This window comes from Octopus sinensis, linkage group LG20 (assembly GCF_006345805.1).
Source record: "Octopus sinensis linkage group LG20, ASM634580v1, whole genome shotgun sequence".
NCBI classification, from domain to species: Eukaryota; Metazoa; Mollusca; class Cephalopoda; order Octopoda; family Octopodidae; genus Octopus; species Octopus sinensis.
The window spans coordinates 21,244,799-21,263,191 of NC_043016.1; the positions used below are offsets into that span (position 1 = coordinate 21,244,799).

Sequence of the window (18,393 nt, forward strand, 5' to 3'; positions counted from 1 at the left end):
TTGACCTTGCCAGCAGCACAACAACTTATCTGTAAAGTGGTTATTGTTAGTTGGCACATCCAGCTTTAGAAACTATGCCAAAACTGAGATGTCTGAGCAAGATGTAATTCTACAATTTATCCAGGAGAGCTCTAACACCAATAAGAACCAACTTGGATTAACAGTGTCTCTTCTGTTAATACTAGATACATATATCCAAACACATAAATAGACATATATTTATGTATGTATATATATATATATATATATATACACACACACACACACACACACACAAATATACATTCAGATATACAAATATAAACATACACATCAACATCATCAAGATTTTTGATAGTTGAGAAAAGAAAATACAAACCTCTAAGATGTTATTGAGACCAGTTCTTATAAATTCATTTCTAAGATGTATTCTGAATTCTAAATCATCAGGTGTAGACACAATGGCATTGACTAACTGAATACAAGCAACCTAAAAAAATAAACAAATCAAATATTTACTACTACTATTAATAACAATAACAACAACAACAATGATAGTAATAAAAACAACAACAAAATATTATTTCTTATATTTGTCACCAGGGTGATGGATGGATGAGGGGACGTCACAAAGACAGACATAATGTATGGAAGGTTTACACACACATACATATATATACATATATAAAATAAACAGAAACATGAAAATATACATGATACACAATAAAACAAAGAAAGGAAATATACATAATAAGCATTATTAGGGGAGAAAAAGATAATAGAAATATGTTCCTCCTGATACAGGAGGACTACAAGGGACAATCAAGGAACCCCACTATTCAAGATCTCCCTCAACACCAAGGATAAGTGCCCTCTCCAGTTCCATTTTTTCAACTTACAGCTTTATACTTAAAGTCATATCATCCTTTCTTGCCATTTTTGTAACTTTCACCCACCTTTCAATAAATTCACCTGAGGACAGTAACTGCCTCCCTACTCTCATTCCCCTTTTCAAGTGAAACTTGAAAAAATTGAACAGGGCTCTGCCGAAAAGAAAAGTCTCATCCACCTGACAACCTCTTCTGCAATTTCTACCAAACAGAGGAAAACTACAATACGTTTGCAGTTAAGGTGGTGGGGTTTCAATAATCACAGCTGGCAGACAGATCCATCCCACACATAAAAGCAGCTGTTCAACAAAACTCCAGAAATCAGCAAGTTTTAGACATTGAATGAATGTGTAGTGATGCTACTGTGTAGGGTTCGGCGCGCATGCGCAGAATGGGACTACTTCCGGGTGGCCACCGGAAGTCTTCCCCATGCGCATGTGCGGGAAAACATCTCTCGAGCCCGCGAACCTCAAATCTCTCTCTTCGGCTCAAGACAGCACTGCGATCGGTCACGGTTTTCCTGGCTCTGACAGCCACACACCAGCTTCAACCAACTTCAACCAACCTCAACGACCAACACCAGCAGTATCTCAGAGGCTGTCTATTCCCCCATCAGACAACGTACAACCATGAATCAATAAACCAAGTTGTCTGTTCACCTTTAACCTGAGTTTCGTCTGTTTGTTTTCTACAAGAATTTTTGTATGTGACTAGAAAGGATCTCGACACCCTGCCAGTGTTTCGATGATAGATCCTTTCACGTTACAATTGGTGACCCCTAGTTGAGAAAAAGAACAGGATAGAAGAAGACACAGCGAACAGGTTTTTTTTTTTGGGGGCCGAAGAGCGCGGAAATTCACATTTATTTTCCTATTTTCTCCTTTTCAGCACGGCGAGGTGGGTCAAATAGCCTTATTCATCGCACACAGTACAAAAAAAAAAAAAAAAAGAAAACACACACACATTCATTTTTTTTTCCTTTTCTGTATTTTGTTTTCCTTGTACACACTTATTCCATTTTTTTTTTGCTACCCACGAGGTGCACACACAAACACAATTTTGAATTGCCTTCTCGGTTCCACGTGTTCTCTCTCCGTTTCTCGACCATACCTTCTGCCCCCTTCTCACAGACTCCTTCCGACAAAGGCATGGCTTCAGGTTTGCCTTCATTTACGGGGGATGCGGGGCTGTGGTTTGCACAGGTGGAATCACACTTTGCCGCGCATACCATTCCGCCACAACAGCAGTTACATCTACTGTTTTCAAGTTTGCCCTCCCGGCTCGCAACATCGGTCAGGGATCTCATTGTGAGTCCCCATCCTGACGCCACATATGCGTCAGTAAAGGCGGAGATCCTCCGTCGCAACACGCGCTCAGAGGAAAGTCAGTTTAATGAACTGATGGCCGACGAGCAGTTAGGGGACAGAACTCCATCCCAATTCTGCGCCATCTAAGAGAGCTAAGCGGCAACGCCGCTGACGCGCCGCTCTACGTAAGATATTTTTCTCAAGGCTGCCTGCCCACGTGCAGACAATGTTGGCCACGGCACTGGATGCTGTGTCTGTGGACCAGATCGCCACGATGGCCGACAAAGTGTTGGAGTTTTCGCGCCATCTCCCTCGCGGGGCCTGTACGCATGTACAGAGCCCCCCCCGACTCCTCCGACGAACGATAAACTGGCCGAGAACATCGACGCGCTTACGCGGAGGATCGATGATCTGTGCCGTGCGATCGGACGCCAATCTCGTAGTCGCAGTAGCTCTATTTCCCGCAGTCGGAGTGACTCTGTTTCTCGTTCCGGCTGGTGCTGGTACCATTCGAGATATGCCGAAAAGGCAGATCGGTGTACCCAGCCGTGCACTTTCAAGCCCTCGGAAAACTAAATCCGGAGGAGGTGAGCACGTCACCTTCGTCCATCTCGTTTCCCAAACATCGTGCATTCTATGTAAAAGATCTGGTGTCGGAGAAATTCTTCATGGTAGACACCGGCTCCTGTTGCAGCATCTGGCCCCTTCGTCTGGCTGCAGACAAGCCCAAGCGCTCTTCGATTGTCTTGCATGCTATTGACTCGTCTCCCATAACCACTTACGGTCAGATTTCGCTGCGCCTCAACCTCAACCTTCGTCGAGACTTTCGATGGGTTTTCGTCATCGCTGACATCCTATTCTCGGCGCTGATTTCCTGGATAGGTTTAACCTATTGGTGGATGTCAGGCGTCGGAGGCTTCTTGATAGCACGACGTCGCTCTCTACACCGACTGGGAGTTCCGCCACTGCGGTCCTTAGCCCGACATTCTTTGTTGCCACCTCTGGAGACCCTTTTCACTCTCTTTTGGTTTCATTTCCGGAGCTAGTGGACATTGCCTTTAAACCGGAAAATCCCACCCACTCGACCCTCCATTTCATCACCACCAATGGGCCACCTGTATTCTCACGCCCCCGGCGCCTAGCGCCAGACCGACTTAAAACGGCCAGAGCCGAGTTTGAGCACATGCTTCAACTTGGCCTTATACGCCCCTCCACCAGCCCATGGGCATCTCCCCTTCATTTGGCGCGAAAGGGCGAGTCTGATTTTCGCCCGGTTGGAGACTATCGACGCCTCAATGCCGTCACAATAGCCGATCGCTATCCGATTAGAAATCTCCGGGACTTTACAGCAAATCTCCATGGTTGTACCATTTTTTCGAAGGTCGATCTGATACGCGCTTACCACCAAATACCGGTCAACCCAGCCGACGTTCCAAAAACTGCAATCACTACCCCGTTTGGGTGTTTTGAGTTTTTGTACATGAGTTTCGGTTTGCGGAATGCTACTAGCACCTTCCAGCGTTTCATTGATGAGGTTGTCCGCGGTCTTGATTTTGTGTTTGCCTATGTCGATGACATACTCATTGCGAGCGACACACGAGAAAATCATCTCCGGCACCTTTCTCAACTCTTCCAGCGTCTTCGCGCGTATAGCATACGCATAAACCCCGACAAGTGTGTTTTCGGACGCTCTTCCCTAGATTTTCTAGGGCATCATATTGATTCAACGGAATCAGCCCCCTCTCGTCAAAAGTCGATGCCATTCAACGCATCGCACCCCCCACTTCCTTGCGCCAGCTCAGGCATTATCTAGGGATGGTCAATTTCTACCGACGCTTCATTCCCGGTTGTGCAGATAAGCTGCTACCTCTCACCAGGCTGTTAAAGGACTCTCCTAGAAAGGACAGTCAAGTCACCCTCTCTGTTGAGGCAGTGACAGCCTTTGAGTCCATTAAGAAGGAGCTGGCTTCTGTTTCTTTGCTTGCACATCCAGTTCCTGGTGCTTCTCTCTCTTTGACTGTGGACGCATCGGACACTGCGATTGGCGCTGTGTTACAACACACAGTGGATGACCATGTTCGACCTCTAGCCTTCTTTTCCCGTCAACTGCAACCAGCTGAACGACGATACAGCACCTTTGATCGTGAGCTCCTAGCGATCTATCTATCGGTTCGTCATTTCCAGCATCAACTTGAAGGGCGAGATTTTGTGATCTATACGGATCACAAGCCCCTTACGTTTGCCCTGTTTTCAAAAACGGACAAACTCTCACCCCGTGCTTTTCGGCACCTGGATTTTATCTCTCAATTTACTAGCAACATTCGACACATACCTGGAAAAGAGAACGTTCCTGCTGACGCTCTCTCTCGCCTTCCAGTTTGCACCCTTTCGTCTCCTGCTGCTATCGACTTAGCTGCCATATCGCAGGAGCCCACCTTTGGCGTCGTTAGATTTAACTTCTCCCAAGTTCTCCTGTTGCCAGTTTTCCTACCTTCCGCTTCCGTCAGCCGAAGGCACCATTCTTTGTGACACTTCAACTGGATCTCCCAGGCCACTGGTGCCTGAGACCCATCAACGCTCAGTGTTTGAAGCACTGCACTCCTTATCACATCCTGGCATCGCTGCCACCCTCAAACTAATCACTGCTCGGTTTTTCTGGCCGAATATGCGTCGCACAATTACTTGTTGGACACGCACCTGCTCCAAGTGTCAACGATCCAAGATTCAACGGCACGTTCGTGCCCCGCTTGGACAATTTCCCCCCACGGAGGCCCGTTTTCGCCATGTCCACATCGATCTGGTTGGACCATGGCCTGTGAGTCGCGGGTTCTCTTATCTATTAACTTGTGTCGATCGTTTCTCCCGCTGGCCAGAAGCCATTCCGATAGCAGACATTTCTGCTGAGACTGTTGCGCGAGCTTTCGTTTCAAACTGGATTTCTCGCTTCGGAGTCCCGTCCCGATTGACAACTGATCGTGGACGACAGTTTGAGGCCTCGCTATTTCGCGAATTGTCACGAATTTTGGGTATGCACCATATCCACACCACAAGCTACCATCCAGCGTCTAATGGATTGGTTGAGCGGTTCCATAGACAGCTCAAGGCCGCTCTTCGTGCCTCTTCGGACCCACAGTCCTGGATCGAATTTCTGCCCATTGTGCTTCTTGGCTGTCGGACTGCTGTCAAGGCAGACCTGGGGTTTTCTGCTGCAGAGCTGCTGTATGGTACCACACTGGCATTGCCCGGTACGATGTTGGTGCCAGACACTTCCCCGCCCCATGATCCGGCGACCTATGTCACCAGACTGCGGGAATATTTTTCAAACCTTCCGCCCATGCTTCCCAGAAAGCAATCTCCACCGTCCCATCTTCCACCGGATATGAACACCTGGTCGCATGTTTTTGTTCGGGACGATTCTGTGAAGGGCCCACTTGTTTCTCCCTATAAAGGACCTTTTCGTGTGCTTTCTCGCACACCAAAGGTTTTCACGATTGAGATAAATGGTCGTTCGGAGACCGTTTCCGTGGACCGTTTAAAAAAGGCACATTTTGAGACGTCTTCATCTTTTGATGACAACCTTGACACACCCACCTATGCACCTTTAACAACGCCTTCACCTGCACAAACGCCTTCACCTGCACAACGCCTTCACCTGCACAATCACCTTCACCGGCTCCTACAACACCACCCTCGCCGTCAACGGGTGCCCCGAGCACACCGTATGTTACAAAATCGGGCAGAACAGTGCATTGGCCCAAGAAACTTTCAAAAACAATTTACATTTAACTTTCTTTAAAATGTTTCTTATTGTATAATAGTATGTACCAAGTCTTCTGGGGGATCGGCAAGCCTTCTGTTTTCTGCAGCACCACCACAATATTCTGGTTGCCGTACTTCGCACTCGGAGGGGAGCCCTGTAGTGATGCTACTGTGTAGGGTTCGGCGCGCATGCGCAGAATGGGACTACTTCCGGGTGGCCACCGGAAGTCTTCCCCATGCGCATGTGCGGGAAAACATCTCTCGAGCCCGCGAACCTCAAATCTCTCTCTTCGGCTCAAGACAGCACTGCGATCGGTCACGGTTTTCCTGGCTCTGACAGCCACACACCAGCTTCAACCAACTTCAACCAACCTCAACGACCAACACCAGCAGTATCTCAGAGGCTGTCTATTCCCCCATCAGACAACGTACAACCATGAATCAATAAACCAAGTTGTCTGTTCACCTTTAACCTGAGTTTCGTCTGTTTGTTTTCTACAAGAATTTTTGTATGTGACTAGAAAGGATCTCGACACCCTGCCAGTGTTTCGATGATAGATCCTTTCACGTTACAAATGCATGTTGAAGTTTTGTAGCTCTGCACAGATCATGGACATGCCAAGTAGATAGTATTCTGTGTCTGTAGAGGTTATTTTGAACTAGTAGTGCCCCTTGGTAGCACTGCCAGGTCAAGTATTTTGGGGAATTATCCATGGTGATCCCTAACTGGAAAGTCTTCTGGAACAGGCTAGCCAATTCGTGTTCACAAATGCCCAGAGACAACTCAAGAATGTTGACACACTTTTTCACCACTAATTCTCTCTATATAGGTAGAGTGGAACATTTACTAATTCCATTGTCTGACTGGTAGAAGGCTGAGAGTCCCTTACAACACTTTTGGTATCAGGTGCCCAATCTTAGTCTTTCCTTTACCCAAGACTGCAGCTTTGTCAAGGAGACAAGTTGTGGAAAGATTTGTCTTGTGAACGGAGCTCACACATGTTCACTGTCAAAGAATCATTGCAGGTGCCATACAGAGGGTCCTGGCAGCAAACTGACCACCTGATTATTGGAATGCATCCTTTCAACAAGAAAAAAACCCCAGATATTCTAATATGACTAAGCAGAAGCTAGGGCAAGGAATAGTGGTAGGTGATAAATAATAAAGGAGGTGATATAAGCATTCACTACCTCTGCCTGATTTTTCAGAGGTAGCTTCCTCTCTGTATATTTCTTAGTGAAACTGGCCATCTCATGCCAGTCCTTATCAATCTGGAGGTCAGGACTGAACCAGACCCTGAGCAGTTTAACTGGTCTTTCAGTCCAGCACCCAATGATCCAAATGGCATGGATCTATCTCCCCAGCTCCCCAATTACAAGTCAATAGACCTGTTGGCATTGATTTTTGCCCCTGCTACCAACTCAAATTCCTTTAGGATGGTACCAAGTGTATAATAATAATAATATGCAATGATGATGATTATGATAAGTTTTGCACTGGCTTTATCAGAATTCAAGTGATTTCAATTCTCAAATGAAATGGTTTGAATTTTTATATATGCTAATACTTTTCAGAAATCTTGAAGCTAAGAGACTCTTCGAAATGAGATTTTGTCTGATAATTTTTAAATTCTTAAAACTTATTAACAGTATCAATTTTAGAAATTTATGATCAGAATTTAGGCTAGTTGAAATATGTTCATCACATATTTCAACTGCTAAAAGGCAAATACACTACAGTTACTGTGAAGAAAAAATCTCTCTTATGGTAAAAAGGTGTGAGAACACCCAGTTTGTTCAGTGTTGCCGTCTATGAGGAATCCCAGATATCAATGTTTTGAGATTTTTGACTCTTGTCAATGAGATATACCTAAGAGAGGCAACTGTGAACGAACTCAATAAAACTATGGCTTTATATATAATCGATATCTAGGATTCCTGATAGATGGCAACACTGAATGAACCAGGTTTTTTCACACCTTTTTAAAATTAAATATACTTTTTCTCCACAGTAACTGCAGTGTATTTAACTTTTAGCAGTTGAAATATGTGACGAACATATTTCAACTAGCCTAAATTCTGCTCATACCTAAACACTGCTTCGCGTTAACACTTCGTTGTTTAGAAATTTAATTTTAAAATATTATGAATGCATAAATGAAAGAAGTTCTAATTACAAACCTGCATTGGTAAGTTGTCTGTCATTTCAAGCCCCTTGATAATAGGCTGGAATCTAGGCTGTGATCGTATTTCAGCACATGAGGTAATTCCTTCTAAAGCTTTATCATGACTAAAAGTTAAAATTGAAAATTATAGACAATATCAGTTTTGGAGTAAAATTAATAATGAAAACTGGCACCACAAATAATTTTTCTTTTTCTTTTTTTTATCTTAGGACCCTCAAATATGTAAAAATTGGGGAAATGCATATCAGTAATTGGCTTTACTGCTTATGTTCTAAGTCAGAGACAATGGCATTAATGGTCTTTAAGAAAAGCAAATTACAATACACATACATGCACATACACACATACACAATACAAGTAAAATGAGTGTGAATTAAAGTGTTGTGACTGAGCAAATCATGTGACTCTACCTGTCTCTTTCTTTCTTTCTCCTCAACGTATCTTTCATTTCCATAACAAACAGACAACAACATAAAAAAATAACATGCACACAACACTAGCCAATCTGCTTCTACTATTGCTCCCCATTTCAAACATGGTCAGCAGCTTCAGTAAATCTTAATATGCAGTATTTGGCTAGATCCTCATTTTTTTCTGTTCTCTAGGACTCATTATAAAACAAGTATTTCAATGCAAACTCAGTAAAATAGCATTTTAATTTTATCATTCCAGATAAAGTTAATGTGTGCATAATACTACCCATGCCTTTCTTCAGTATGTATTATCAACATCTGTTGGCAACAGATCTTTCTCTCAGAATGAAAGGCAGAGTGTATGATGCTTGTATACAAACAGTCATGCTACATGGTAGTTAGATATGGGCCCAGAGTACAGAGGACATATCATCATCATCATCAACATTTAACATCTGTTTTCCATGCTAGCATGGGTTGGATAGCTTGACAGGAGCTGGTGAAGTCAGGGTTTGCACTAAGTTCCATAGTTTGTTTTGGCTTGGATGCTCTTCCTAACACCATCTACTTTACAGTTCTTGTAGCACTGTGTTTTTTTGTGCTCTCCACCCATGTTACATTGATTCACCCCCATGGGATTGTATATACTTTGGTATTTTAATTCATTGAAACCCACCACTGCAGTTATCATTTCAAAAACCAACAAGTTTTAAATCTACATCTGCATCATCAGCAAAGGCTAATACATTTTACATTTTGAGATTGAACCATTTTGCTTCATGTTTAAGATCTAATAATATAAAAATATTGACTCTCAATTGTCTCATAAAGTTGTATTTATTTGACAGTTTTCTTTTGACAATGCAAATGTCTGGCTTGTAGAGATACACACATTACTTAATCTATGATAATTATGAAAAAAGTTAAGTTATTCCTAAAGTCATTCCAAATTCATTTCTGTTGTTAGAACAAATATAGACATACATGAGCATGAATGTTAACGTTAATGATGGATTTTAGCATTTCTAAGGAATTAATGATACACTGACTAGTTGCACTGTGTACAATGAAATGCTTTCTTCCATAGTGTGCGTGTTTGACAAAAAGTAGAGTCCACTTTTTCTTCATGGTTTAGTTTTTAGCATTCAGTAATATGAAAAAACTAAATGTAAAATAATTTGTATTTGTTATCAACATTATATGTCCATATTCTATGCTTGCATTATCTGGATGGGTTTTCAGTACAACATCACACCATTTGAGATATTTTATCATCTGCATTGTAAGGTTAAGCATCAGAAAATCAGTTTTCACCATTTCTTCCGTGGGCTTAGTTTTATGCAGGTTCCTTCAGTTTAGATATCCTGGCATCTCTTGTCCTCCAGACGCATCGCATGTTAACAACAGCTCAGTCTTCTCTGTTGTACACAACAACTGGGGTTTTTTTATATCCAAATTTTCTCAGTTCATTTCTACTCCAATGTAAATGCACAATAGATTAGGTTTGTCTCACTTCCTCCTAAACCTTTTGCTACTGTGCAACATTGTATTTCATATACAAGCATTCCCAGCAGAGGGGGTAGTCCCCTTCCATAACCAGCATAAGTAATAACACCCTGAATTTTCTCCACTCTGTTCTTGCTCTGGTGAGTAGCTTTTGTAACACTCTCACTTCTGATTAAGGTAACTAAGTAAGAAAATATAATCAACCCCTTCTAGGGATCCTTTCAAGCATTTGAAAGAATTTATTTTATGGGAAAAGCACATCTGCTGCATAAGAAGTCTTCTGTAAGCCTGCCTGCAATCTCACTGCATCTCTTGTGGCCCCTTAGTTTACATGGATATGCTGTATGGCATTCATACAGCCTCTTTTTTTTTAGCATTTGCTGGATATTGGTAGAGGTACATCTTTCTTATGTCTCCTTGAAATGTGCCAGCAGATGTCGCAAATTCGTAATTGTTGCAGAACAAACATAGATATGAGTACAAATTAAAGTAAATGGATCTCTCGATTTCAATGATGAGTACTTCTGTTGTTTGATAAACTCAAACGTCTTCCCATTGAATTATAATATAGTGAGTACTCCACAGTCTACTGTACCTTTTTTATAAAGGTTAAATTATCCTAAACAATTTCATTCATAAACATCAATCTGAAATTATGGTAGAAGGCACTTGCCCAAGATGCCAATGTGGGACTGAAGCTAGGACCTCATAACTGTAAAACAAATTTCTTTAACACATAAATACACATACACAAAACTACGTAACTATTTTACATCCATTTTCAGATAAATTATCTTTGCTTTTAAGATCAAATCATTTTGCTTTACGTTGAAGATCTAACAATATAAAAATATTGATTCTCAATTGTCTTTTAAAGTTGTATTTACTTAAAAATGTCAAGAATGAAAAATATATAAACAAGCATTACCCTGATGGTGTTACCAAGCAAATGGCAGCTATAAGCCTAACAGCTTCTAACATTGTAGTTGCATCAGAAGGATCTATGGTTCTTGCTAAAATTGTTAAGGCTTCTTCATGATTGATGAATTTGAGCAAACCAACCTGAATAAAGAAGAAAATGAGCATTTTTACTGAACTAAAAATAGCTTTGCTGGAACTAGAAAAGTTTGATTCTAGCTTTAGTTAAAAAACTGAAAATGTTTACAAATTTATCAAAGATCATCTAAAGTTTAAAGACTTATGTAAATAAAATCAACATAGATAATACTGTGTTTCCTTGAAAATAAGATAGGGCTTATATTAATTTTCACTCTGAAATTATGCATTAGGGCTTATTTTCAGGGGAGATCATATTTTTTCATGCACCAAAAAATAACATTACGAAATAGAAAATTATGAAATTACTAAATAAACAGAAATTTCAAAAAATAATCTACATTTACTTGATGATTTATAACAACAGAAATTTATTAAAGAGAAATTACGGAAATCAATCTACATTTACTCAAAGATTTACATGTTCTTTTACTCAGAAACACATTAACAACAATTTATTCAAAAAACAGTCATGTCATTGTTCTGCAAATCACCAGATTCCAAAATTCCTGTAGAGTTTTCGTGTGACTCTATTTCCTGCAGAACTTTCATCCCCAGTCTCTCATGTCAAGCAGTAGAAGTCTCATTGAATGAGAAGTTCTTGTTCCGGTAGCCTGTTCGTAGTGCATAGGCAACACAGCTGTCTGTGATTTTGTTCCATGAATTCGTCACCCAAGTCACGATCTCTTGCAGGCTGGGTTTCAAAAAATTTCCACACTGATTTCTCACCATTTTGTTTTCAATGTAGTCATTGATTTCCATACATAAATGGTCCTTGAATGGTTTATTTATTGCAATGTCAAGAGTATGGAGATAAGCATTCATTCCTGCAGGAATCATGATTTTATCTATTCTTCTTTCTGCAAGAAATTTCTTCATGTCTTTTGTGTGGTGTGTGCTGGCTAAATCCCAGACTATCAAAACTCATTGGCCTCCTTGGAAAATAAGTGGCAGCATGAAACTGATCCACTTCCTTAAAACTGATTGTGTGCACCATGCCTTTTTAGTTTCCAGAACACAGATGCCTGAAAAGAAGTTCAATTTTATCCTTCCTGCCTTTAGTGATGATTAGAGGTGGGGCTTTACTTCCATTGAGACAAACTGCCAAAATACATGTAGCTCGTGCACTTTCATAACCAGAGGAGGGAATGTAGATTGATGACACACCCCTTTAATCAATTGTTAATTGAGATCCATGGCCCATGAACACTGAAGCTTCATCCATAGCAATCATGTTTGAAAGTTAGTGAGACAGTATTTAGAAAGGTCCAGCATGGAAAATGGACATTAAATGATGCTGATGATATCCCATCAACAAAGGACTTAGATGCAAGTGCACATTTAATAATCTTGGTATCTTCCAGTTTGAACAGTGTTGTCGGCCTTCTCAGAGAAAATCATGCCGCTGATGGAAATATACCATACTGTGGACAAATGCTTGATTATCAGTCCTGTGAACAACTAAAGCCTTTGCTCTCCTGTCACAGATGACGTCTTCCAGCTATTATCTCCTGTCACAGATGACCCATTCACAGATGATGTCTTCCAATTCAGAAAATAGTGGTTGCATTTCCCTCATCCACTTGTTGACTGAGTTTATTGTAGTCTTCTTGCCATTTTTGAACCATTTGGAGATCCAAATTCTTTACTTTGCAGAAAACAGTAAAATTATTGCCCAATGATTCCTCCATGACTCCTTTCTTGTACTCAATGGAACAACTCTTTCTTCTTTCATTCATCTTGTCTTGGGGTGAAAATGACCTGACAAATTGATTTCCCATTCAATTTCACCATGTTTTTTTCTGGGAGATTTTTGCCTTGAAAGAAATGTGTACTTTATTATTTTTTGCATCTACTGACCAGTACTGACCACTGATGAAAATCTTATGACACATTTGAAAGCTCCGAACATGGGCTGCCAGTTGATGTATAGCTTGTTAATATTTGAGTCATGAAAGAGACACCGGGATAGATTTTGTGACGTCATTATTTTTAGCTGCCTAAAAGATATTTTGAACAGTGAATACACCACAACAAAGTGGTTTGAATGAATATGAAGAGGCTGCTTATTTCTTTCATCTGTCTACCGCTCTCAACAAGGGCTTATTTTAAGGGAAGGGCTTATATTAAAATCATCCTGAAAAATCATGCTAGGTCTTATTTTCGGGGAAACAGTAGCTGAAGACATTTTACTAAGTGTAGGTGTTTTTTTAATTTAAATATTGTTTTGGGGCTTAGTCACAGGAGAAAGCAATCATAACCATTTTCAGAGCCTTTGTGAAAAAACAAAGCTATTCTCAGACTAGAGTCTGGGCATGAAGGCTTGCAAAAGAATGAGCTCCAGCAAAAACTCTTATGAGCCAATCTGCATGGCAAATTAAAGGTACCACTGAGTAACAATCCCTGTGAAGGACATCCACAAAGTTCGGTCTATCAAATCTCACTCTCATGGCTTTGTTCAATCTAACACTGGCAGACATTTGCATGCAGTGGAAATGAACCACATAACATGGAAAAACCACATAAAAGAGAAGCAAACCTTAATTACACAACCTTGCCTGCACATATACATAAGATAAAAATATTGCTTTCTCATCATGTTATTTGAATTTTAGTAATAACAAAGAAAGAAAATATTTTACATTCCATGTCATAAAAGTAAACAAATTAGTTCTTATTGCATTCACGAAATATATTATATTCAAAATATTTGCAAACATTAAAATAAGTTACAACAAAAAGTAAAAATTTAAAAATAAAATGGAAATTGAATTAATGACAAATTTTTCAGTTAGTAAACTTAGTTAATAGAACTCACATATTACTTTAAAATTTAGATTGTTAATTCATGTTTTACCTGATTATTCATAAAAACTTTCAAGCATCTCACACATTCATATGTACTCCTTCGCTCCTGTTTGCTACAAAATGAAAAGTTAATTTGATTTAACATTTCAAGCAGCTACAAATAGAAATTATCTTAGAGAAAATGAAATCTCACTTTCAAGGTAATTTAATATTAATTGTAGTTAAAGTTTCAAAGAATGCAAAGAAATTAAACTTTTTAAAATTATTTTAAATATACTACAGTTAACTTCTATGTGAAAAGAAAAGGAAAGGCATATCCAAATGGCAAAACTACTTACAGGTCGCAACAATAAGTAAGATTTCGAAGGATTTCATTCAGACCATTTGAACCAAATTCTATAGCCCAACTAAAAAAAGAAAAAGAAAAATTCATTTAAGACAATTTTTGTGAGAAAATTATGCATTTATATTAAATCAATCAATGAAATCAATAAATGAAAGCAACTGCACAATTTTCCTTATAAATTTAAAACTAAATTCTTAAAACTGGTGTTATATTACAGTTCTTTGAATTAACTTTGTCCTGACAATTTTTGTGAGAAAATTATGCATTTATATTAAATCAATCAATGAAATCAATAAATGAAAGCAAGTGCACAATTTTCCTTATAAATTTAAAACTAAATTCTTAAAACTGGTGTTATATTACAGTTCTTTGAATTAACTTTGTCCTGTCAGTTTTGTAAGTTTTTAAATTCTACGAACATCTTACATTGTTTTCTAAAACAAGAAAGTCAAGTTAAATCAGTTGATAGAAATCAGAACATGGATAAGAGCATATTTCAAAGCCATACAGTCTTAAAAACAAAAACTAAAAATGTGAAAGATGAATGGTAGATCACTGAAAGATGACAGGTTGGTCATGAGAAAGTAAGTATTGCAAATATAAAAAATAAAACAATAAGAACATGGTTTCTTTGGTTCAATCAGATTTACTGCCACCCTCATCACCACTATACACATTTGTAAGTACATATATAACACATGCATATACACACAGGAATGACATGCACACATCATGACCACCTCTTCCTAACATCTAGCTTCTATACCACATTGATGGGATAGTTTGGCAGGGAACCAAATCACACTCCAATGACTAATTTGTCAGGGTTTTTGATGCCCATCATTTGACAGTATGTACTGAGTGCTTTTCTCATACTACTCACACTAGTGATGATTGCCCTATAACTTACAAGGTTAAGGGCTTAAAGTGGCCCCTATAACTGAAAACAGGACAAAGTGGGCAATGATTCTAGGTGAGGCAATGAGGTATGGTAAGAAAATGCAGGGATAAGGAAGGGAAGAAGGGACAGAGGAGGTTTTAATGAGAGACAGAGAGGGATATAGTTCAAAACTAATAGGATAAGTTGTACAAGGCAGAGTACAGTGTGATCAAACATTATACAGAATTAGTACAGACTGACAGTGTGACAAAAAGGGAGCTAGAAGAGAGCGGTTTAGCAATTGATGAGTGGAGAAGAGTCCAGAGAAAGTCAATAAAGGAAAGAGAGATATGGAGATAGATCAGACACAGAAAGAAGAGGGGTACTGAAGAGGCAGAAAACTTGCAGCAGAGAGGGTAGTGATAGACAAGGAGGTAGAGAAGAGAGAGAGGTGCAAGGAGATAGTGAAAGGTGCAATAAAAGTAGGATGGGGGGAGCAGGAGGAGGAGGCAGTAAGGGAAGAGAGGAGAAGGAGAAGGAGAATGTGATTGCCATAAAAGCATCCTACATATGGAAGTAGGTAGTGAGCATGGAGAACAAATAAGGATAGAGATTGGGGAAAATAATAAGGGAGTGCATAAATGAAAGAAAAGTTAAAAGGTATCCTATAGGCGTAAGGGTGATGAAGGTAAGGTAAGATTGTGTTGGGTGGCAATAAAAGTAACCTGAGAGGATATGTGCGGTGCATGATGAAAAAATGTGAGTCCTGGAATGGAGCTGTTTGGCAGTAGAGACAGTAATGTAAGCATTGTGGAAACATATATATGCCTATTATATAAATACTAGCAGTATCGCCCGGCGTTGCTCGGGTTTGTAAGGGAAATAACTATATAAGCATTTTTAGAGAGTTACTTCCCTTATAGATGCCAATTCGGGCTTTCTTAGCCATTTCTGTTTTGGTGTCTTCAAGCCATGAAGTCGTTGTTCTAAAAGAACGCTGGTCTCCTTGACAACGCTTTACGACGTTGATTTCCTTACACTCCCTTCCCCACAACTTCACGAGGGAGGGAAGAAGGGGGAGAAGCAAACAGGTGCAGGTGTGACCATGGACGCCAACTCCGCCGCCATCGACACACGAAAAATTATGCATTAAAATGGAATAAAAAATGATGTTAAATTATTTTTTAAATCGTAGACTCATCGTAGACGCGCGCTAATACTCAGACGGGCTTGATATGAATCACGACTATAAGATACCCGAATTTGGTTAAACTGCACCGCAAAATGTGGGAGTAGTTAGGAATCTAAATCGAAGGGGACAGACACTCACACAACTACAGCTTTATATATATAGATATATTCACACACACTCGTACATAGGCATTCAAATCATTGCTGACTGACCTGGCATTTCCCCTTCCTTCCCAACTCCATCATAAAACCCAATTTTGTTTCCTCTCAACCCTTTCTGTCAAAGAGTGTAGGCTTGAACCGTCAAAGATTCCTCTATTCTTTGTAACTCCCTCTCTTCCATCTGTGGTCACTCACTGCATTCCCCTCCCCACCATCAACCACTCTGCTTTTGCACTCAGGAACTTACCTGCCCACTCACCCTATCCAAGCCTCTGTACCACTTCACTTACATACCCTTCCCCATTACTTGAGGATGTACCCCAACACATCTTCACCATCTTCTTTCCCCTTTCCTCTCTCTTCTCTTGTTCCAACTGGGTGGCACAAAGCCACCTCCCACCATATCACTCTCCTCTCAGTTGAGGGGTTTTATATTGCCAGTTACTTGATGCCCTTGCTGGTGCTGCTGTCACACAAAAAGCACCCAGCACACTCTGTAAAGTCGTTGGTATCAGGAGAGTGACCAACCATAAAAACCACACCAAAGCAGACAGTAGAGCTTGACATACTCCTCTGGCTCACCAGCTCCAGCATACAACACATTCTGATGACGGAGCAAAGCAAGGAAACTCTGACAGAGTTGCTTAACCTGCAAGAAACAGCCTCTTCATTTCCCTCACAGTCATCATACCAACCTTTGTAGACAGGCATCATACCAACCATTTCCAAAAAAAGAAAGAACACATTGGACGAAGTACACGAAATAGGATGCGCTATCATAGATAACTTGATGTTGAAAAAACAGCAATAAATGACCAGGGTTCTTCAATAACATTCATCTAATTTCCTTTCTTTCCTCATTTAATTTCATCAATCAACTCATTTTATCATAATCATCATACTCAATGATCAGAAATTTAATTACCTGACTGGATTGCTTGATAAAGATACTCGTGCAGATTCTAAAACTTTCAATCGTTTTTCCCCTTTAAGATTGGGATCTTGAAGAGATGCAATAAAATGTTCTGGTGTTCTAAGGATATTTTGCTATAAAGAAACATATATTATTTATAAAGTAATTCTCAAATCAATAACACTGAAATCAATAATTCATTTTACTATTAACAAGTATTATTTAAAATTTTGCAGTCATTTTGTTCTATGCTTCTTGGAGAATTAGAGGTTGATTTTTATTTCTAAAAGAGCAGTACACCATACATAAGAACAATATAATGCTTCTTCTAGCATTTGGAGATAGCAAGCTGAGTATTCTCTCTCTCTCTCTCACACGTGCACACACACACAATTTAATATTTAATATTTATATGGGCTTTTAAGTTTCCTTCCTTAAACTGATAAAATAATATATCAAAGAACTGATTTGTATCAAAATTGAAAACAGAAAATTCTCAATGAATTATAACCTGAAGCTTAAACAAAAACAAAACAAAAATCTGATGGCAGTTGTTGGTAACCCTCAAAAGAGAGAGTTACTAACAATTACTGCCAGGTTTTATTTTTTTGTTTTCAACTAAGACGCAAATTTTAATTCACTGAGATCTTTTAGTATATGATTCAAATACATCAACATCTACATGAATTATCTAAATTTGTGCCATTGGTCAACTTAAGTTACTTCCTTTAGATCACTTTTATGTAGTCAATGAATGCATTAGGGATCTGTATAACTTAGCTAATCATTCAATAATAATGCAAGCACAAAAAATATATATAAAATACTTACTTTACTACTCTTTGCTTGACTTTCGAGCATTTTTTTCTTTTCATCTTGAATATCAAGCATCTTTTTCTTCTCCTCAATAGATTTGTTTCTTAACGGAGCCTTCTTTTCTTCATTTAGATTTAATTCATTCTAAGAACAAAAAAATTATATATATATATATTATCAC

At 39.5% G+C, this 18,393-nt stretch overlaps 1 protein-coding gene across 5 annotated transcripts in view; it reads right to left on the reverse strand.

Moving 5' to 3' along the window:
- Positions 1-18,393, reverse strand: part of LOC115222594 (protein diaphanous homolog 2) — a 143,274-nt gene that overhangs the window by 64,643 nt on the left and 60,238 nt on the right. For all 5 annotated transcript variants that reach the window (XM_029792888.2, XM_029792890.2, XM_029792887.2 and 2 more), the window contains exons 3-9: positions 18,228-18,356; positions 17,409-17,530; positions 14,243-14,311; positions 13,954-14,017; positions 10,969-11,102; positions 8,117-8,225; positions 359-469 (exon numbers count right to left, since the gene is read on the reverse strand). In XM_029792888.2, the coding sequence (XP_029648748.1) occupies positions 359-469; positions 8,117-8,225; positions 10,969-11,102; positions 13,954-14,017; positions 14,243-14,311; positions 17,409-17,530; positions 18,228-18,356 (738 nt within the window). The remainder of the gene's footprint in view (positions 1-358; positions 470-8,116; positions 8,226-10,968; positions 11,103-13,953; positions 14,018-14,242; positions 14,312-17,408; positions 17,531-18,227; positions 18,357-18,393) is intronic.